This window comes from Serinus canaria, chromosome 2 (assembly GCF_022539315.1).
Source record: "Serinus canaria isolate serCan28SL12 chromosome 2, serCan2020, whole genome shotgun sequence".
In the NCBI taxonomy this organism is placed as follows: domain Eukaryota; kingdom Metazoa; phylum Chordata; class Aves; order Passeriformes; family Fringillidae; genus Serinus; species Serinus canaria.
This window is the reverse complement of record NC_066315.1, coordinates 43,670,436-43,692,011: the sequence shown is the minus strand read 5'-3', so window position 1 is coordinate 43,692,011 and position 21,576 is coordinate 43,670,436. Positions and strand designations below refer to the sequence as shown.

Here is a 21,576-nt window from a genome sequence, read left to right as displayed (position 1 = left end):
ATAATGCTAGATTTGGGCTATGTAAATAGGATGGAAGTAGATATAGTCTTCATTTCATCTGTTGATATCTCAGTTTACATTTGCAAATGCAGAAGTACTGGGTTTTACTGAATTTTCAAGCAATGTGGTGATAGCCAAAGCCCAGAAGCATGTGCTTTAAAATTTTGTATTCTTGAAAAACTTGTGAATCAATTGAAAAATCTGTTGGAGTGTTTGTATTTTTAAGGTATCAACTTGGAAAAAACAGTATGATGCAGCTGCTCATACAGATATTCCTGCCATGAACCGGCTGGCTGAGTGGTTAGCAAACAACTTGCCACCTGATGATAATGAAGAAACCCTGATTCATGGGGACTTCAGAATAGATAACATCATCTTCCACCCAACAGAGGTATTTGAAATGTGTTTGTACATTTAGTAGCTTTTGGCCATCCATTTGTTTGTACTTCTATCACGTAATAGGACACTTACATATGGATTATTTTAGAGCATGTGAAAGAAACAGTAGAAAACTGAATTTCTGTAAACTTTGTGTAAGGTGTTTAGGTACCTAATACAGTCCTGGCTTTCATTGCAGGAGCTAGATAGAATCAATGGAATCACAGAATTGTGGAATGGCTTGGAGTGGAAGAGACCTTAAAGATCCTCTATTTCCAACCCCTTGGCCATGGGCAGGGACACCTTTTACTAGACCAGGTTGCTCAGAGCCCCATCCAACCTGTCCTTGAGAGATACTCTATTTATTCATTCGTTTTAGTCCCTGCTTCAAAGTTCAGGAGCAAAGCATTTTATATGCATAGATCCTTTTGGATTCAGTGCAGCTGAAGGCTCACTTCATTGAGCTACATAAGCATCTGATCCAAAGCCTGCTGATGTCTGTTTTATGGCTTCAGTTAACAACAAGGGCTTTTGGAGCAGGAGCTGAATGGAGGATACATAACAATAGTGGAAGCAAAGGAAAATCTGCTAAAGCTGTTTAGTTATGGAGCACATGTAGATCACAGAGACCCTGAAAGTTCCCCATTCAGAAAAAGAGATTTTTTGTTTTGGTTTTTTTTTTTTTTTTTTTGTTTGTTTCTAATTTATGGAAATAAATGTGCACTACCTATATCAACACAGTTGCATTTTCATTACTTTTTTCCATGCTCCCTGCTAAATTGTGACCACAGGACATGCCTGGAACTTGTGACCATGGCTGCAATTCATGCTTCATGACAAAGAAACAGATCCCAGAGATTCCTAGAGATTTTGTGTGTAGATTAGTTGACAGACATGATTTATAGGCTTAAATGTGCTGATTGATTCCCTGAGCAGGGAGTTTGACTATCCTGGGGACTCTTCCAGCTGTTCCTGAAGGAACTGAAGAAATTTACCAAGTTGTACATAGGTAATTTTAAGTCATCTGTAGAAACTGTTCCTGAATATGCAGGACTGACCATGTAGGAAAGACTTTTCCACATATTTCAAGTAGCCATGGATCATGAGTAGGCTGGAGGGGTCATTCAGGTTTGCAGGACAGCTGAATTATAGGAATTTAGCAGAATGACACTGTGGGGAGTCTCAGACCACCTTGCTGATGACACCATTGCAAGGATGCTTGCAGCAGAGACTCACTCTGAGCAGTGATTGACTTCCTGAGTAAGAAATTCAGTTCCTCACAGAAATGTTAATCTATGGACAGTGTTGTGATAAATTAGGTTTTCTGGTACATGGTCTCTGTGAATTTCTGTGCTAAAGGAGTGTGGAACAGGACTGGGGAAGAAATACACAACTCTCAGTAATGCTGTTCTTCAGGATATTGTAATTTAATCATCTTTTATACTACAAGAGTTTGGAAGTTTCTAACAGAAAGAACACTACTCAAAAATGTAGATTTAAATGAGATTTTCTTTGGAAAAGTGCCTGGCTTTCTGTCCCTATATGAATGTTAATTTTCTGCAGATCTTTAGATAATGCCAAAAGGAACTCTTAGTGTTGACAGCTACAGTGTGTGTTTTTAATTGAAAACGTACAGTACCCAAATAAAACACTTGGATATTGAGTGGGTTGTGCATTTGTGGATGGAGAAAACATGTCTTCTAGCACTCACTTGAGGTTTTTATTTTTATTTAAGGCTCGTGTTTTGGCAGTGCTGGACTGGGAACTTTCAACTACTGGTCATCCTTTAGCAGATTTAGCATATGCCACTCAATTCTACTTTTGGCCTACATCTACAAAGAACTTAGGTCAAGGCTCTATCTTGGGTTTCAAAGACACCATGGGTATGAAACTAATCTTTTTCTTGAAACAAATCTTACACTTGATTTGTATTTGAAATGTTGTAGGAATTAAATGGTAAATTCACAAGCATATAGTTTTGCATTTGTAAAGAACTTTTCCATAATTTTTTTTTTGGTTGTAGCAAACATGCTGATAGTAAGGCTTTAGATACTTTTGTTCTATCAAGCTTTGTGTAAGCTACAACATGCAACTTCTGTAAAACCTTAGTTTGAACCTTTCTAAGAGATAATGGAAGAAAAAAATAAATATAAAGATATAATTTATTTTTTTAAAAAAAGCCTTTTCTCCCCCAGGTCAAATTATTTGCCTGACTGGAGTGGAGACAAAGGGCAGCAGGAAATGTTATGGTTATCTGAAATTCTGGCAATTCCTACTTCCTTTAGTCTCTCCATATCACAGTTATGTCATGAGAAATGATTAACCATCATGTTTACTATGTAAAAGGAATATCTCACAAAGTTTAAAAACTGCTCAAATGTTTGAAGAATAAAGTGAGAAAAAATCATAGAAAATGTTGAGTATTCTAAAAAAAACTGTTGTTTGTTTTGTGTTTTTGGTTTTTTTTTTTTTGTAGAAACTCCTTCCTTTGAAGAACTGGTTTCCATTTACTGCCGCTGCCGGCGTATTTCCACTGCTTTACCCAACTTGAACTTTTTTCTTGCTTTGTCCTATTTTAAAATGGCAGGGATAGCCCAGGTAATCCCTCACATTTGCTGAAATGCCACATACCCTGTGTGTTTGTGGGTAGTTCATTTAGTCATGGGTAAAAATTGTACCTCTATGCTGTTGTCAGTTGGCTTGAGGGACAGGCTGGGCTCATTTTCCATATCATGTGCAGACATTTGTCTTCTTTATTTTTTACTTTTCCCCTACTCCTTTTTGTGATTTGCCTTTCGTTTGGTTTAGCTGAGATACGGTTTTAACTCTTGTGCAGCAAGCATCTCCATTATATCAGATATGTACCAAAACCAATATTAGCATATCCCAGTAAGTTTTTTCATTTTAAGTGCATAAGTTTTTGCATTTAAGTGTTACTTTTATATTTTAAGAAATCACCAGTGTGTTAAAGAGACAGTTCTAAGTGCATAATTATACCATATACACCTATTTTTTTTGGTTTTAGGGTGTATATGCCAGGTATCTTATTGGAAATGCTTCTGCAGAGAACAGTCATGAATTTGCAAAGCTTGTGGAGCCTTTGGCAGAAAGAGGATTAGAGCTCTCAAAAAGGTAAGAGTGGTATAGATCACTGGTCAAAGGCAAGGCAAAGCTTTTCCAACAGCTTCATTTAGTTAAATGCCTGTCTAAGGCAGCTTATGTTATTATGAGGGAAAATCTGGTCTTGTTACTGCATTGAATGTTCTTCCCTAGGTCATCCTTCAGCAGCACACAGCACAGCATTTCTGGAGAGCTCTTCCATCAAAGCAGGAAAGGCCAAGAAATTTTGCTAAAGGTTAAGCAGTTCATGAAGCAGCACATTTATCCAGCTGAGAAGGTAAAAGCTTTTCATCAACTTGTTTATAAAGGAACATATTCTGACTAGATGTTATAAAACTGTAAAAATATGTATAGAATTCATGTCTTCCTAGTTTGGTTTTTTTTCCAAAATAGCCTGATTTTCATGCAGTAATGATTGTGGCATTGCAAAATATTATCAGAAATCATTATAGACAGCATTATTTCTTTTCAGGATTAAAATACAACATTAAAATTTTGTATGCATTGTTAATGAAAGAGTTATTTTTTTAACTTTTGAAGTGTAAAACCTTCTCTTTTTAGAAAGAGTTACTTTTTAAAGGAAGTTGCTGAAATACTTGTTAGACTAACAACAACCTAGAACTCTTACTGAACTGAAAGACACCTTTTTAAAAATAGAAACTGCAGATTTTAACCATATGAAGCTGCATTTTCTGTTTCTTGCTTTTTAGGCTGTGACAAAAAATGGGACTGCATAATGTGTCAGAATAGCCTCATTCCTGAATATATCTAATATCAATGAAGGTTTGAAATCAGATAATGAAATATACACAAAGTCCATAGTTAGTGGAGGGAAAATTAGATGAAGTAATTTACTTCATATCCTAGCAAGGTTAGGAATTTCCACTTAGAAAGTTGGTTCAGCTTTTAGCCTTATGGAAGTACCAATGGCTTTTGATGCAGAATTTGCTGGTTTGGCTTTCTGAATCTTTTTTTTTTTTTTCCAAGTCAGGCAGAAATGCAGAAAACATCTTAATCTAAAAGTTTAATGAATCCATCTACCTATCACAAGGAGGGGTCAAGGGCAGTAACTCTTGATATGCAGAGTTTCTTAAAAAGTATGTCTGTGACTAAGTTGGGATTGTAGTTTTGGATTGTCCAAGAAAGTCTTGCAATAATTAAAATACTTGCCTTAAAAAACAAACGAACCACAAATAACCATGCAAGTTTCTCAGATGAGTTGTGTTGTGCTTGTATGTTATTTCTGGTAACAGGGACTGTGAATCAGGACTCATGAATTCTACTTGGCCATTTGTCTTTATTGTGTCATTTTCAGGATTGGGCACTACTTTTATTCATTTTATAACTCAGTCTGAGCTAGGTTTGAAGTTCTATGCCTCACTAAAACATGTTTGTGAAAATACTAAGATTACTGAATTTAGAGGTTCACTTAAAACTAATGACTGGCGCTCGGAATGACTGCTTACATTATCTGTTAAGGAATTATTTTGACAGGAAGAGAAAATGTGTTTGTTTTTTTTTCTCACAGTTAAGAAAAGATTAGCTGAGTTCTCTGTCTGAATCTTAATTGTCAATACATCAGTCTTTTATTTGTTGTTTTACTTTTGGGTTTGTGCCTCTTGTGTGTACTGTTGTCAATAGGTACTTTTATCTCCAGAAAATACTGATCTCCTAGGATACTATCTCCATCACATACTTTAAAACATCCCAAATAGTATTAATGTACTGATATTTAAAGTCTTGCAGAATGAATAGATTGCAGTTGAACTTTCAATTATATATAATATATTTTATACATATTATATATTATATATTATATATTATATATTATATATTATATATTATATATTATATATTATATATTATATATTATATATTTAATTTTATAATGCAGCCAACTATATAATGTAAACCTGTGTTGAATATTTTTTACTTGGTTCCTTGGGTCATAGATCTGGAAGGGATGTATTATTATTTGTGTGTTACATGTGTTCTTAATTTAAACAGCATCTTTTATTTTGTTTCTTTAAGGAAATAGTAAAATATTATACTGAACATAGAAATGCTGAGGACAGATGGAAGAAACCACCACTGCTGGAGAGACTGAAGGTATGGGATAACAAATATTTTTAGCACTCTAGCAGTAAAAGAGCACAGACACGGAGGATACGAGTGATTGGTGTATTCTGTCAGAGAAGTTACTTTACATGGAAAGAAACCATGTGAGGGAACAGTGAAAAGAATTGAAGAGGGAAGTATGGAAAAAGTGAGAAAACAAATGAGAGAGAAGAAAAACAAAATGAGGTTTGAAAGGGATATATCTGAACTTTAAATCAAAGACTGAATCTACAATTTCAGAATAGCTATTGAAAAAGCATCAGATATATTGGACAGTAGGGTAGGCAGGAGCTAAGAAAATGTGTTGCAAACCAGAATTTTTTTTTTTTTTTTTTACTTATTGCTGATGTTTTTTTCTGTTGATTCTTGTGATAGGAATTGGCCAAAGCAGAAGGTCTGTGGAACCTTTTCCTCCCAGATGTCAGTGGTCTCAGCCAGCTTGACTATGCCCTAATAGCTGAGGAGACAGGGAGATGCCTTTTTGCTCCTGAGGTTTTCAACTGTCAAGCACCAGGTTAGCAACCCTGGTTTCATCCCAAAACTATGGCACTGGAGCATTAAAAAGTTGGGTGTCTTACACCTTTCAGGCTGTGTCTTGAGCAGTAATCATGACTGCTGATTTCTTACAGACACGGGAAACATGGAGGTCCTCCACATGTATGGCACTGAAGAGCAAAAGAAAGAGTGGCTGGAGCCTCTCCTAGAAGGGAAGATTAGTTCTTGCTTCTGCATGACAGGTAAGTTTTTCTCCAGAAGAAAGTTAGAGCCAATTGGTTGAAATTTCACATGGTGCATGCAGGGAAAAGCTGAAGACTTCAAGTTGTCTGTTAGAGTGGACATTTCTGTACTAATTCAGTATCAGTGAATGTGTTTGAATATAGAGTCATCTATGAGGTGTGAATACAAACTGGAGCAGCCTTGCTGCCTTTCCTGGTAGTTGCCAATTTTCATGGTTACAATAATTAGTATTTGCTTTCTATGTATTTTTAGCTTCATTATAGTACCAAACAGGTTTACAATAGAGCTTACCCATCCTTGCAGTGTGCTGTGGAGTTCTCTAGACACGCACAATTGAGTCCAAGTATGATTATTATGTGGTTTTGCAGTCTCATAGATTTTTTTTTCTAAACATAACCCAGAAATAACTTGCTTTATGTCCATAGCTCAGCATTGTATTTAGTTTTGCTCCTGAAAGCTTGTGGCATTCAGCATCTCTGGAAGGTAGCTTTTGGAACACATGATGTCAAAGTCTTCATTCTCCTGTGTCAGATGGAATCAAGAGAACTCAGCCTTTCAGACACTTACTTTCCACACACTGTGTTTCCCAAGAGGAGATAGATATTTTAGTTTTAAAGTAGATGTCCTATAAAAAGATGTAACAGTGAAAGGAGAGAAAAAGAATCTTTCCTGTTCCAAAAAATCATTGATGACATTTTGTTGACAACTTCATGCAGTGTATTTTGTACGCAACCACAAAATTATTTTCAATCTCTATTTTCACTTGGGAAGAACCCAGGAGGAGAAAACAGGCTGAGGAGAAATATGACTGTTTCCTGGAAGTACAATGGAAGGATAAAGGATTTAAAAAGAGAAGGAAAGGAAGAAGGCTGATTGCAAAGGGTGGTCCAAGACCAAGTACATTTAAACTGGCTGTGAATAACAGATTGTTGGAAAATAGGAATTCTTTTGACCACCAGCAGCGAAGGTCTTCAAAGAGTTTTTCTACTGAGAGTAAAACTTTTAATAGTGTATCCAGAGCCCTATATTTGTGAAGGTTGTATTACCTTTATGTTTAATCTGGTGTGGTTTTTTTGTTTTTTTTTTTTTTCTTTTTTCTTTTGACACAGAACCTGATGTGGCTTCAAGTGATGCCACCAATATGCAATGCACCATTGAGCGAGACGGGAACAGCTATGTGATCAATGGCAAGAAGTGGTGGAGCAGTGGTAAGTGTGGAAACCTTAATAAGAATGGCTAAGGCAGAATAATTTTTTCCAAGAACTGTTAAAGCAAAAGTTATTGCGCTCCATTTCTGTGACAAAAATTTGTCTTCTCTTGAGTAAAGGCAATAGCATGTAAAGCAGCAGAAGGAGCTGAACTGAGCTTTTGTTCTATGAACCAAAGTCCAAGATTCAAATCCAGTTTGGGGATTTAGGCCCTTTTTGGAACCTCTGAATTTTGTTCACAGAGTGAATGCTGCTATTTTCTTTAAACATTACCTCTTTCTATCATTCAAATTACACATTCATGGCTTTGTTTTCGTGAAGCTGTCTTTGGCAGCTTGTGTGAGAGGCTTGAGAGTACCATGTAGCTACAGTAAAACATGGCTGCTTTTAAAGTAGCCTGTGATGCTGTTGGACAGACTACTAAAGGAGATTTCCTTAAGGTATAATTCCCAGTAAAATCAATGTATTGTACTGTAAGTGGCAACTGTCCCTGATATTGCAGTACTGTTACTTTTTTTGCCAAAATGTGTGACAGCAGCTTGAAAGCCATCATTCCCTGGGAGTTTGGAATCCAAGTAAATAAACAAAGTTATTAAACTTGAATGTTTCATTTACGTTCATGATTATGACAGCTAGCTGCTGATACATGCTTGTGCAATACTTGGAGTCACCAGAAGATAGATCTCTCTCTCTGTTCTATTCCTGTAAAACTGGCAGCAAAAAGAGGCATGGAATCTTGTCTCCTGACCTAAGAGTGTTGCTTAACTGCTGGCTTTTTAGCCTTTGCTCTGGGTCAGTGTCTCCCAGCTGTGCATTGCAGTCCCTGAGGAAGTAATGAGAAAGTTTTAGGGGGTCACACACACAAAATAATATTCATAAAAGTTATTATGTGAATTATAAAAAGAAGAGTAAACATAGGACAGCATGAAACAGTTTGTCTTATTTCTCATAAATACAATTAGGGCAATCAGATTTGCTTAAAAACAGATGCATTAAAGGCACTACAATTCCAAGAAGTTTGAGAAACCTGTTCAATTGGCTCTGTATTAATCTCTCTTTCTGCCTGGATGGGAAGGTTTTTTTTGTGTTGTTGTTGGTTTTGGCTTTGGTTGGGGTTTTTTAACTTCTGGGACATTTAAACCTTGGATGTGTGGGAATTCCAGAGGACTGGCAGTCTGGTCAGAATGTCACTCTATTTGTGAAGACAAGTCATAAATCACACATGCAAGGAGTCAGTTACTTTATGGAAGAAGTGGGGTTTCTTATTATGCTCTGCATGTGTACAGTAAATCCAGTATGGCTTAAATAGGTCAGATTTATGGTGTACTTGTAGAAAACCAGTCAGGCACTTCTGACTTATCTGTTCACACCCTAGTATTTCTCAAAACATTCTGGGCAGACATTCTGTAAGCTTTTATCATCTGAACAGGGAGAAGAGGCTTATGTATTGTTTATGCTACTGTTGTTTCTTGTGTGTCATTTTAGAGCTTTTTGTTCCAGCCCATAATTGTGTAACTAGGAACAGTCTCTAAAAAGGAGAGATTCTTGTTGCCTTTCCTAATCTGTAGATGAGACATTTTGTCAGAGCCCAGAGGATGTTTGAAGACAAGGACAGAATGCTGTAACAGCACTTCTTAATTTTGAAAGCTAAGCTAGCATGTCAGTACATTTGATACCCTTCCAGCGACTTATGGAAAACTGCTGTTTTCCTGGAATCCCTGCCAACACTGTGGCAGGGGATGGCCTTGGTACATCTCTGTGTAAAAATTGTAAATCCATGAGCTCCATATGGAATGGGAATCTCTCTCTTTTGTCAAGAAAGGCTTCTCCCATTTGCTGGTTGGTAAATGCCTGTGATGAGAGATGTCAGTACCTACTAAAACAAAACAAAAATAAAGATAAGAAAAAACAAAAGCCAATGCACTTTTTCTAATCTTTATTTTTATTATATTGCCATATATTTTAGCAGATGCAGTTATTGCAGTGCTTGCTTACTTTTAACAATTCTATATTAAAAAATCCAGACCTTGTATCTGAAGATTACCTGAACTTTTTATTACATTTATGCCAGCCACCCTTCAAGCACTGGTCTTGTTGAAGTTTAGGGTGAGCAGAAACGAAAAGATGAAAATTCATTTTTTCTGTAGTTATAGAAAAGGAGTTGCTGGGGTGTTTTTGTGGAGGATGTTGTTGCTGCTATACCTTTATAGAAACCCAGAGAAAATGGCTTTTCCCCCCTCTTTCTCCCTCTCATTTCTCAGCCATAAGCTTATACTTCATTTCAATCTTCAAGGTTATCTATGGAATGATACTTGCGTTGAGAAATGGAGCTAAACTCTTAGGCAAATGTTCTAAAGTTTTATAGAATATTTGGAGAAACACACGATTATTAACTTCTGGTACAAAGGTTCCTGTTGTTTGATTGGTGATGTTTTTTTTCTCTGTTTTAATCACATGTTTAGATGTGTACAGGTTGTTCATTACATAGTTGCTTAATTGCCTAGTACTGTGACACCTGGAAATTTAAATCTTGGGAGTGTTTTCAGGTGTTTAGGGTTTTGTTGTGGTTCTTTTTTTTGTTTGAGTTCTTTGATGTTGTTTAGTAAATATCTTGGGTTGTTTCTAGGGGTTTCAGTATTCAGTTCTTCCTTGATTCCAACAAACACGTTCCACTTTGAGGTGCTTTGTGGTGTCTTGGCAGGTTCAGAAATTCATCTGAAAGCTGACTTGCAGGGAAACAGCTGTAGAAGCAATACCCCCTGGAGTTAGTAAACAATTCCCTTGGTTATGTAAGATGATGGAGGCAATAGAGGGCCTATATAGTGAAACTGATTGTTTCTTCAGTAGGGTCTTCATAATTCATAGAAATTTCTTCAGGTCTTCCATTCTGCTGCTGTCTTCTCCAGTACCCATAGTTCTTTGCAATTTTCATGATGTGCATTTTGAAAGAGGCGCCCAGGAAGGCATAGAGGAGAGGGTTGAGGCAGGCGTGGAACAGAGCGATGCTCTTGGTGACCTGGAGCGCCACATCCATGGTTTTACTGGCCTGGCAGTCCGTAACCAACATGTAGATGATGTCTATGGCTCGCCACAGCTTCACAATGTTGTAGGGTAGCTGGGTGACAATGAAAGTAGCCACTACTGCCAGCAGAACCTTGAAAGGCCTGGACTTCTTAACATTTGGAGACCTAAAGATTGCTCGAGCAGTAGCAGAATAGCAGATCAGCATTACGAGGAAAGGAAGCAGGAATTCCAGGATAATTTCCAGGATTTGAATGGTTGATTTTAAGAGTGTTTCCATGTTCGTTGGAAATATAGGAAGGCATTCGTTCCTCTCATTGTGTTTCTTGACTTGATTAAATATCAGCTCTGGGATACTGAGGAAAGTGGCAGCCAGCCAGACACAGAGGCAGGTAACACTGCAGTGTTTGCCCACTCTTCTATGGCCCTGGGATTCAGAAGTGGCCCTGTACCTATCCACACTGATACAGGCCAGGAACAGCATGCTGGAGCTGAAATTCATGGTGTACAGAGAAGAAGTGAGCTTGCACATCGGGTTTCCAAGTTCCCATCCCTGCACTACATTTGCAGCCCAGAAAGGGAGGGTGAAGAGCAGGAGCAGATCAGCGATGGCAAGGTGCATGATGTACACATCTGTCTTGGTCTTGGGTTTCTTGCAGTAGGCGTAAATTGCAACCACTAATGAATTTCCAGCCACTCCAACTGTGAAAGCCAGTGCATAGAACACTGGGAGGAATAATTTTCTGAAGTTTCTCACATCACTTTTTTCACAGAGAAGCTCATAGGTATTGTAATCTATAAGAGGGTTGAGATCATCCTCCTCATCCTCAATCCAGTAATCTGTTGAGTTATTCATATCTCAGACCTTGGCAAAGCTACAAGACACAAAAAAGTGGGGAGAAGGGAACACCAAAGAAATAATATTTGGTTTAAGTTTTAAAATTTCAGTTGAAACTAAAACCCTTCTTCAGGGCTGCATATACATCTCAAATTTAAGGAACTTGGATATTGAGTATACATTTGTGAATAATTAAACTGGAGCTCGACAGTAACAGAGGCAGAGCAGACTATCTCAAGTTCTCATGTGAAATAGGGTAATTGAGGACATCAGTGTGGACAATATTTGTAAAATGGATTCAATTGAAATGCTTTCCTTACCCTTAGCATTTAAGATTATAAAATGCCTGGGGTGCCCCTCACTGATTTCTGCATTTGAGCCAAGGAGCCATCATTGCTCTGTGTTATATTTAACAATATTCCATTGCACATAATTCCGTCTGTACCTTTATGGGGTTGGAATTACACTTTCCCCTCTCCAGCCTCTGCAAAGCAAAGGAATACTGGCTGAAGGCTGTAAATGCTGTTACAATCAGGTGTATAAGGAATATGAGCAGATTAGAGCTGAGGCAAGCAGCTGTCTGCTGTCATAAATTCTGACAAATTTTAGATGAGTATAGTACAGGGAGAGTGTTTTTGTTTGTTTCTCAGGTACACTGTACATGCCCATTACAAAAAGCACAGTAGGGGGTCTATGCTGAACAGCAGCAGAACAAGCTTAATTTAGTCTCTATTCCACACAGCAAGCCATGCCCACGTGGAATTTCTTACAGCAGCAGATTTCTGTGGGTACACTGCGTGTTACAGCTGGAGCTTCTCAGGATGTTATGACAGAAAGGAATTTTATCACATACAAACTACCCACAAGTACCCAAACAGCTCAGAAGCTCTGATGGTTTTTTCAAGTACAATCTCATGACAGATTTACTCTGGAAACACTGAGACTGGCTTCTTACTGCCAGCTTAGGGTTGAAGTTTAAGCATTTGGATATTCAGATTGTGTCTTAAGCAAGTTTGTGTCCTGCATTATTTTCTTCTTTTCCTCTAACTGTGTACATTGACTAATGTGCTGAAATTCTGTCTGTTGTAAAATACAGCCCTGTAGTACCCTGTTTCTTTGGATTAAATGGGACTAAGGTTTCAGTAGCAAAAATCAGCTGAGAATGAAAAACATGTCCCCCTTTTGTCATCATAGCAGTGTTCAGAATTTGAGGTCAATGTTGCTGAAAGCAGATTGCTATCTGATATTCTGCGCCAGAGCTACAATTTGGCTTTTTCAAGCCTGAAAGAAAAATGGAAATACCATTTCTGTTTCTTAGACAATTGTTTAAATGAAGTTTAAATGAATGTTTAAATTCCTACAGTTTTTTTAATATATCAGTCTACTAGGAAAAAACAAGTTACTGATCGATCTCATAATAAGGGATGCAGACCAATTAAATGGAGAGAAATTAATAATTTTTATTTTTGCTTGATTTTTTTCAGTGATTCTCCTAGCCAAATTTTTTTTAGTATATTAGTTTAAGTATCTGGTTTGGCTCCATCTTTAATGACTTTGTTGTATTATTCTGTTAACATTGCAAAACACTCCCCATCAAACTTTAAAAAATGGTAACTCCTTTTTAAATCTTACAATTTCTTCTTTATTGTTGCCTTAATGAGATGTGCAGAATGGAAAAGTACAGTCACTCTACTTAATACTTTGGCAAAGAGATGTCTGTTCCATGCCTAAGAAGCAGCGTTAGCAGGATTTTCCAGCAGCAGTAAGCTTTTGCAGCTTTATAGTACTTCGAGGAGAGATTTAGTTATCAGCAGCAAAAGAACCTTTTTTTATTAATTTTTTTAGTAGAAGAGAAACTGCAGCAAGAAAAGTTTAATCCACTTAGCTGAGATTTGAGGAAAATTAGAAGTTAAATGAAAAGATTTGGTTGTGGTCTTAAAACACTTAATACAGAACCCATCAAGGAACACCTAATCAAATTGTATCACTGGCAAATTTACTTGAAAGCAAACCAGTAAACATATCAGGGGAAACTTTAAAAGTCTATGTATGACAAAGCAGTTTGGCTGTGACTCTGTGCTCCGCTGCCTGATAAGCTTTTGCCTGCCCTGAGTTCATGGTTATCTAACAAAGTTATCTAAAATGCAACAGTTGGCATTTCTCCCTTAAAAGCACCGTTTATGTTATGTTATGTTTTGGCTCCCATACCTGTTCACATTTGTCTTTCCTGGTAGTGCTGTTTCTCAGGCACACATGCGTGTGCCCATTGCAAACAGCCAAGCAATCCTGTGGGAGTCGGGCACTGGAGAGTGGTGGAAAAGCTTTGTTTAGTCTCCATCCCACACAGCAAGCCATGCCCACGTGGGATTTCTTACAGGAGCAGATTGCTGTGGGTACACTGCATCTTCCAGCCGGAGCTTCTCAGAATGTTATCACAGAGAGGAATTTTATCACGTACAAGCTAAGCACAAGTACCCAAACAGCTCAGAAGCTGCTGGTTTTTCAAATTGTTTTCTAGGAGATATACTAATAAATATATTAGATCTGCAACTGCATGTTTTCTTGCAGAATTGTTTCAGCCTTCCAGTCAGATAGAAATTCAGTGTTTCTGTGTATTTAAACTTGGTGTAGGATTGTATGAATGATGGTGAATTAAGTTCATATCCCTAGTTTAAACAGACAGATGTTTTTCCTCTGATAAATTAGGCAGTATTCTGTCCTGCTACTGAGCAAATCTAATTTTGATACTGGAAAGGAGACGTGCCTTAGTGAAATGATATACGTCTGTAAAGCCAACTTAACTAAGAGTAAATGTATGCAAAGAAGATATCATCCAATATACAGAGCAGTAAGGATTAAAACAAAACTAACCTTTTGTCAGCAGATGAGTAGCAGGTACTGCAGTTGGGATGTGCCTCAGTGAAGTGATCTGAATTGCTCTGACACATTGCATTTTGTCTTCAAACACCACACCCTCATGTGGAAGTCCGTTGCACTTTCATTTTGACTTGACAGTTTAAAAAAAAACTTTAAAAAACTGTGCTTTCCTGGAGACTCTTCTTGTACACTTCCTATATTCCTTCCTGTTCCAACAAACTGTGACTGCTCTTTGGAAGGTCAGGACACTCTTACTGCTTCTCTTTGTTGTTTGTGGTTTTATTCCTGGAAGACCAAATGTTTTATACATCATCTAGAGGTTTTTATCAAACAACATATTAAAAAGGTGAAATGGATAGAAAGGAAGCACATCTGGGGCTGAGTTACTGGCCCAGACACTGCAGGGAGTCACTCCATTCTTTCCTCAGGGCAGTACTGTGCTTTTGATGGCTGATTGTGTAAGGTTTAAAGGGATCCTTACATCCCCTCCTTACGTATCTTTTTAGGGGTTACAATAGAAAGATGAGTTGGATTTTGTGAGGTGGGGAAAGGGATTCTTTCAGTGTGTGAAGCCAGACAGATGGTAAGGAAAATATGTTGAAGGCAAGTAGCAAATTGTCAACCAAAGTACAAGCAGATATTCCTGCATCCCAGGGAATAGTTCTCAGGGGCTTGAATGTAGCCAGTCAATCTCATAATCAAATTGGTGACCTGTTTGAATTATCCTGGATCAGATAACAATCTAATGAGCTTCAGTAAATGCAATATTGAAGCCAAATAACAGAGATATTGAGCTGGTGCACCTACCATGACTGGATTAACCTTCTGTCTGTCCTTCAATTATTTTGAAATATGTGAAAGGAAGGATTCTTTAAAAATGTGCAGCTAAGAATGTAATGGGCAGATGTTTTTCACATGCTATATTTTGTTTCACAATGACAAAGTAAACTGGGCTGGGAGAGGAATACAGTCTACAGGAGGAGTGCCACAATATTTGTGCATATTTCTGCACTGCCTTCACCTTGAGTTATCACAGTACTTCAGGGGTGCTCTTCACAGTGGCAGATAAGATGTTTGGGCTCCTTCCCAGCCATCTCCTCACAGGTAACGTCATGGCTTTGAGGCCTGAGCTCTGTCTCTTTAAAAAGCAAATGAGACTTTCAGTTCTGAATAGGCTTTGTCTCAATAGGGTCTCCAACAAGACTGAATAATCAGGTAGAGCTGAGAATGCTGCCAGGGATTTGTGTGCTGCCTGCAGAAGTGCCCAAGAGGTCCTGTGGGCAGGCTGTAGGAAGGCAGTTCATGTGAATCCTGCCTTGTTTATTGATGTTCCTCAGCTCCTTGTAACCTATCAGGAGTGTAGGGAGGACAGATCCTTCCAGAGTAAAGAAATAATATTGTCATGTGTGTATTTCAGTAGGGTCAAAAATAACAAAAATTAGTAAGAGTGAATACGAAATAGATCTTACTTAAGTAAAAACACTTGTAGCTGTGCAAAAGTGGCATGAAGGAAGGAAAAAAACCATTCCTAAGCTGAGCAGCTGCTCTCACTGGCATCATCAGAGCCCATAAGCTCCAGCTGGGAATGACCAGCAGCCACATTCAGTGGCAGGACTGCAAAGCCCTTGCAGCTGCACAGCCCAGCATTTTCTGTTTGCTTGCAGCTACAGCTGTAGGCTTTGCCCTCCATGAACCAGCTGCCTGCACTGTTATCTGGAGAAGATGAGGTAAAACTGTGGAATACAACATACTAGTAGTGGATAGAAATTACTGCAGGCTCCTGGTGGGATGTGCCTGTGTGTGTCCCTTTTCTCCGACAGGAGACTCCCACATTCCAACAATCAGTACCATGCTGCCATCCACATCTTTGTAGGACCAACATCCTAAGGGTGTTGGTCCTACAAGACCAGTTTCTTCTTGTAGGAGAGTCCACAACTCTGGAAGAACAGGAAGCTGTCAGGTCTGTAAGTCACCACAGACCCCTGACCTTTAGCAGAGAGAAGTAACCTGCTGGGCTGAGGGGTGCAGCAGCCAATGTGGCAAAAATCATAGGTATTCAGCATTCAGGCAGTAGTTCATTTGGCCTTAGTCATCTTAGACAGGAAATTGAAGACTGAACACTGAAAAATAAATAGATTGCAAGAATTAAAGTGCTGCTGGCTTCTGAAAGCAGACTTTATGGCAGATTTCTCAAGTACAGGTGGTACTCAAAGGTTCCCACATTTAGCAGTTTCTCTACCAGAAAGAACCTGTATAAGTTGATTGTGTGAAGATCAGTGAACTTAAGCATGTTATACTGCTGATAGCAAAGATTAGGCTTCTCATGGGATTGTGATCAACACTCTAAGCACACTATCTTTGTCTCACTGTGTGAGTGAAAGCCACAAAAAGTTCAAAAGTATAAGAAGTTGGTTAAACCAAAGATGTTTGCCAGTGTAACAGCATTGTGGTCTAAAAGTTTTGGTTTGTGCAGTCACATACATTGAAAACTTTATTCAAAGTTCACCAATATGGAAATATGGGTAAAACTGACCTTCTGAAACATCCAGTGTTTCTTCAATCGTGAATTTTCTCGCAAAACTACTTCTACCTCCTACCAAAATAACAAGCTTCTCTGATGCTTCCTCTCCATCCTCCAGCAACATCTTTGAATTCTGTAAGTGATGTGAAAATGTCATTTACAAAAGAGATGTTTATTCCATCCAGGCTGTTTGCATTCCATCCAAAGCACTGGAGTTTTTCAGAGTCTTGCATTAGACCATAACTTTTTTCAGTCTTTTATGGGTCAAAGGGACATAAAATTTATTTTAGTTTTTCAGGACTTCAGACTCTAAGGAGTGGAAGGGCCAGGAATCTGCCATCCTTTGCTGTGCTTAGACAGGAGATTGGACAGTATTCATTCATTTGCCTTCCAGAAATGTGTACAAGTGATTTAGAACATCTAACCAGATGTCCAGCTTTTAGTGAACTCCTCACTGAGTTCAACATGAAAGCTTCTTCTGAGGTTTTGTGAGTTTTTTGGGTCTTTTTTTTTTTCATACAACATAGTTAAATTTGCCCTTTGTTTTGAAGCAGGGATGTGACTTGAGGATTATTTACAAAACAGTTTTTCAGGAGTTTCCAGAAGGTCAAAACATCTTTTGTTGTAAACCTCACTTGAACATAGGTCTGTTTTAGAAAATAGCACTTGTGCAATCCTTTACCTTCCATGGAAAGGGAGAAGAGTCAAATACCCCTTGTGCAGGGGTGACATTTCCCTGTGCAGGGTAGTACCCTGAAAAGCATATCTTGGGTCATTTGGATCTGATTAGCTGCTTGTTGCAGTTGCCCAAATGAGCCAAGTGTTTGGGATCCAGTTTGTTAATTTTTTTTACCAAGTTGATTTATGCCCCTGCCCAAAGCTTTTCACTGGGATTTTTAGCTTGTTGGCATTGTTCAGCTCATGGACCACTTTGTAAGCCCTCACTGGAAACAATGGCTGAATTCGATATTGCAGAAGAGGAAAGTAAACATCTGGCAGTCTGGCCCTCCAAACAGGCAGTGTTTATCACAATTAAATAAATCTCTCCCACTTCCTGGCCATCACAGTGGCTGCTTGTAGGAGGAAGTGGCTCAGCTCAAAGCCAGGTGGTTGTATTGTCCAGACCAGAGTCTCCCAAGCCTTTTGAGAACAGCTGCCAGAGAAGTCCTAAAGTTGTATTTGCTTGTAACCTCAGAACAAAGCCGAGCTGCTACAGATCGAGCCTTGAACTGAATCTCTACAAAGCTTGTCATCTGCACAAAAAAATTACTGATTGCTACACCCATTGGGTATTTTCCCTAGCTGTATTGTTTGTGGGAGGCTTTGAAAGGAATGAGAGCATGCTTTGGTACTAAGAAACCCCTAAAGAAAAAGACAGGGAGGATTAAGGATCATGGAAGTGTTATTTTAATCAATGGTAGAATCTCCTTCAGGACTAGTAAATCAAAGTGCTGTCTTTATGCTACAGAGGCTTAATAAATATGTCCATAATAAGAAACATCTCAAATAATGTTATCAATGGCTTGAAATGCTAGCAGGCTGTTTTCAGGTAACAATGTTCACTCAGATCTTTCTTCAAAGTGCAATCTAAAATCTTTTGTGTAAAGGGGGAGAAATTCTGCATTCCAGAAAAGTTATGCTGAAGTAGTAGCAGTTATCATGGTAACCCTTCGATAGCCTTATCTGCATAATTTGGTTATAATGTGGTTGGTGTTTCATTCCCACATAGACCCTCAAGTCTTTTTAGGTTGAAGAAGTTTTTTTAAAAGTTTTACTTTTGAAATGGCAGCATGTTACCTTGACAGATGTGCTGTTGTGTCACACTTATTTGCTCAGCTGTAATTGAGACTGAATCAGATTCCAGTAATCAGATTCCGTTTCAAGTACCTTCTTGTTCCCTTTTCATAGGAATAAGTGATGGACCTGGAGGGTTTGGATGTTTGGCTTTCATGTTCCCCTTCCCACAAGTCAGCTCCCTTTTACATGTTAAGTACTAATGTGTATTTTGTTTCGGTGTGCTATTCAGAATGTAAAAACAGGGGTAGATTGTATTTCCTGCCTCACAAAAGGAAGGCAGTAGGGTTTCTTGTTATGAAACTTAATTTGATTCTACCTTGAGATTTTATGCTAAAAACAATTTTTGTGTTTGCCACTTTTTTTAAGGCGCTGGGAACCCGAATTGCAAAGTTGCAATTGTAATGGGCAAAACTAAAAACCCATCAGCATCCAGGTAAGAATTCCTAGGAGACTCAGAATCTCCTAAAACTTGTTCCCTGGAGGAGTTGCTGCTTGCAAGAATTTTGTTAAGTGAAATTCCATTAGTTGCCTTGACCAGTTGGATGTGCTCCTAAATTAGAAGGATGTTCTAAACCTCAGCACCTGTCTCTTGTAGCCTGAGTTCCTGTTTTGCTGTCAGATGCTGTTGACTAAGTCCTCCCAACCTTTCCACTGTTACCATCTTTCATTGGCATGCTTCCCACCTCTCTCCATTGCACCAGCAATGCACCAGTGTTTGTGCAGCTGTGTGATGAACTGGATCAGGAAATTTTGGAGGCTTCACTAGTTTTATCTTGGTCACACAAATTTGCGTCTACATCAATTGTTTAGTCTGCATCAATAACCAACAACTCTGGCTTACAATTTATTTTCTAAGTGTAGTGTCAAAAACAATTAACACCAGGAAGAATTAAATAATAATGCTTATATAATAAAACCAAAACTTTTCAGAGCTTTCCTGATCAGAATGGGTACAAGTGGCACATCAGAGACCTGAAGTTACTGATTAAGTTTTCCACAAAGTTATCTGTAGATACAGAAAGTTAAGCTGAAACATGGGGTGTTGGTAAGGTGAAGCTGTGTAAGCAGAGAGCATTGCACATCTTAAATCAGACCTACTAATTTTATTCCTGTATGTGTAAATATAATCCTTACCTCTTCTTCTTTGACACAAACACGTTCAATTCTTTACCAAACTAGAATTGCAAGCTTTTGCAAAAATTTATACAAGTAATGAATAAAATGCTCCATGTCTGGTGCTATTAACATCACACATCTTGCAAGGCAATGAATTCTGACATTTATAGCTAAGATTGATTTTAGCCCAAATTCCGTGGATAATCTGAAGTTTTTAGGTTTGGCTAGGTTCCACCAAGAAGCAATCAGTAACTTGCACACAGCACCCAGGAAGGTTTGCCTGAAAGTTATACAGACAGTGGAATCTGTTGAGCTCTTAGAAGCTGAAGAGAAGTTAATGGAGGGGATTAATTCCACTTGCTAGAACTGGAGATTGAATTCAGAGACCTGGGGCATCACCTCCAGTTCTGTGTGACTAAAACTTAAATATTCTGAAGGAATGTAAACATGGGGATGGATTTCTCTTGCCTAAGCTGTAGGCAAGCCAAGATGATGATTCTGATACACTGGTTTTGGGAACAAAACAGAAAGGTAGAGGAGGAGGAGCTGACTGGGTGATTCAGAACTGTGTGTGCAGAAGTGACAGCAGCAGGAGTTTCTCAGTCATGGTGCATTAGGTGCCACTAATACATTTTCACTTGTTGACTGGTGGGTCAAGAAGGGTTGAAGCCACACTGTGGGCAGGATGGTGCAGGTGGTAGAGGTGGCTTTATGTGCAGGTGGTAGAGGTAAATCTCAGCTATGGCTTTTCACATCTTAATTTAAGGATGGGAAATAAAAAAAGCAGAAGGGGCAGACAGAAGGGAGGCTCAGATGTAACTGTGCTTTTTATCTTGATCAGGTACAAGCAGCACAGTATGATTATTGTTCCCATGGACACCCCAGGGCTAAAGCTGATAAGACCTCTCTCAGTGTTTGGCTACATGGGTAGGTGATCATATTTATCATCTATACGTGTATTACTTTATGAGCAGGCTCAGAAGCTGCAGTTATACTAATAAATATTGTGTATGAAATAAATCAGTAAGATGGATATATAGAAGAAAGGTTAGGAACTGGAGGCCTGTATTTTTATCCTCCTTCATTTTACCCTGCTGTTGTGTTTTCTGTCTTCGTAGATGAGATCCATGGAGGACATTTTGAGATACACTTCAATGACGTGCGAGTACCTGTCTCCAATATAATACTGGGTGAGTTTCAGCACTGATTTATTTTAATACATACAGCAATGAACCAAGCTTTACGAGACAGTGGTTTGTGTCATGAATCACCATAAGTTAAACAGCTCTGGTCAGTTGAGGGAGCCCACTCTTCCTTTAGCAGCCTTCCTGCTGGTTGAATGTACCTTATTAAGAGCAGAAGGAAGCAGGGCAGCTCTGAGTGTCATGCAAATATTATTGCCTTGAAGGAGAGCAAAGCAAAGTCTGTAAGTGTCACCGACATGTTTTATGAAAAATCCTTTCCTTAGGATTTTTCCCCTCCTGAGAAACTGAGAGGCCTCAGGAACAAACTGTAAACAATTCTTATCTGCTGCTGTGGAATGCAACAGGGGGAATCTGTGATTGGTCTCAGCAGGCTGTTTCCAATTACGGGCCAATCACAGATCACCTGTCTGGCCGGTCTCGGTCTGGGAGAAGTCTTTGTTTTCATTCCTTTTCTATTCCTAGCTTAGCCTTCTAGTGAAATCCTTTCCTCTATTCTTTTAGTATAGTTTTAATATATTATCTATCATATAATAATAAATCAAGCCTTCTGAAACATGGAGTCAACTTTCTCGTCTCTTCCCTCATCCTGTGACCCTTGTGTTCAATACCACATGTAAGTGCTGTTCTTCCCCCAAAACC

General features: G+C 38.6%; 2 protein-coding genes across 2 annotated transcripts in view; one reads left to right on the top strand and one right to left on the bottom strand.

Annotated features, from left to right (window-relative positions):
• Positions 1-21,576, top strand: part of ACAD11 (acyl-CoA dehydrogenase family member 11) — a 29,365-nt gene that overhangs the window by 4,163 nt on the left and 3,626 nt on the right. The window contains exons 5-16 of the mRNA XM_009086177.4: positions 227-391; positions 2,114-2,261; positions 2,855-2,976; positions 3,404-3,510; positions 3,652-3,775; positions 5,530-5,607; positions 5,992-6,130; positions 6,246-6,353; positions 7,464-7,562; positions 18,983-19,049; positions 20,574-20,659; positions 20,851-20,922. Of these exons, the coding sequence (XP_009084425.2) occupies positions 227-391; positions 2,114-2,261; positions 2,855-2,976; positions 3,404-3,510; positions 3,652-3,775; positions 5,530-5,607; positions 5,992-6,130; positions 6,246-6,353; positions 7,464-7,562; positions 18,983-19,049; positions 20,574-20,659; positions 20,851-20,922 (1,315 nt within the window). The remainder of the gene's footprint in view (positions 1-226; positions 392-2,113; positions 2,262-2,854; positions 2,977-3,403; positions 3,511-3,651; positions 3,776-5,529; positions 5,608-5,991; positions 6,131-6,245; positions 6,354-7,463; positions 7,563-18,982; positions 19,050-20,573; positions 20,660-20,850; positions 20,923-21,576) is intronic.
• On the bottom strand, positions 9,482-15,480 carry ACKR4 (atypical chemokine receptor 4). The gene is given in 2 exon segments (XM_009086176.4): positions 9,482-11,458; positions 14,293-15,480. Coding segments are annotated over 2 exon segments (1,158 nt in total). The 5' UTR covers positions 14,370-15,480; the 3' UTR covers positions 9,482-10,377.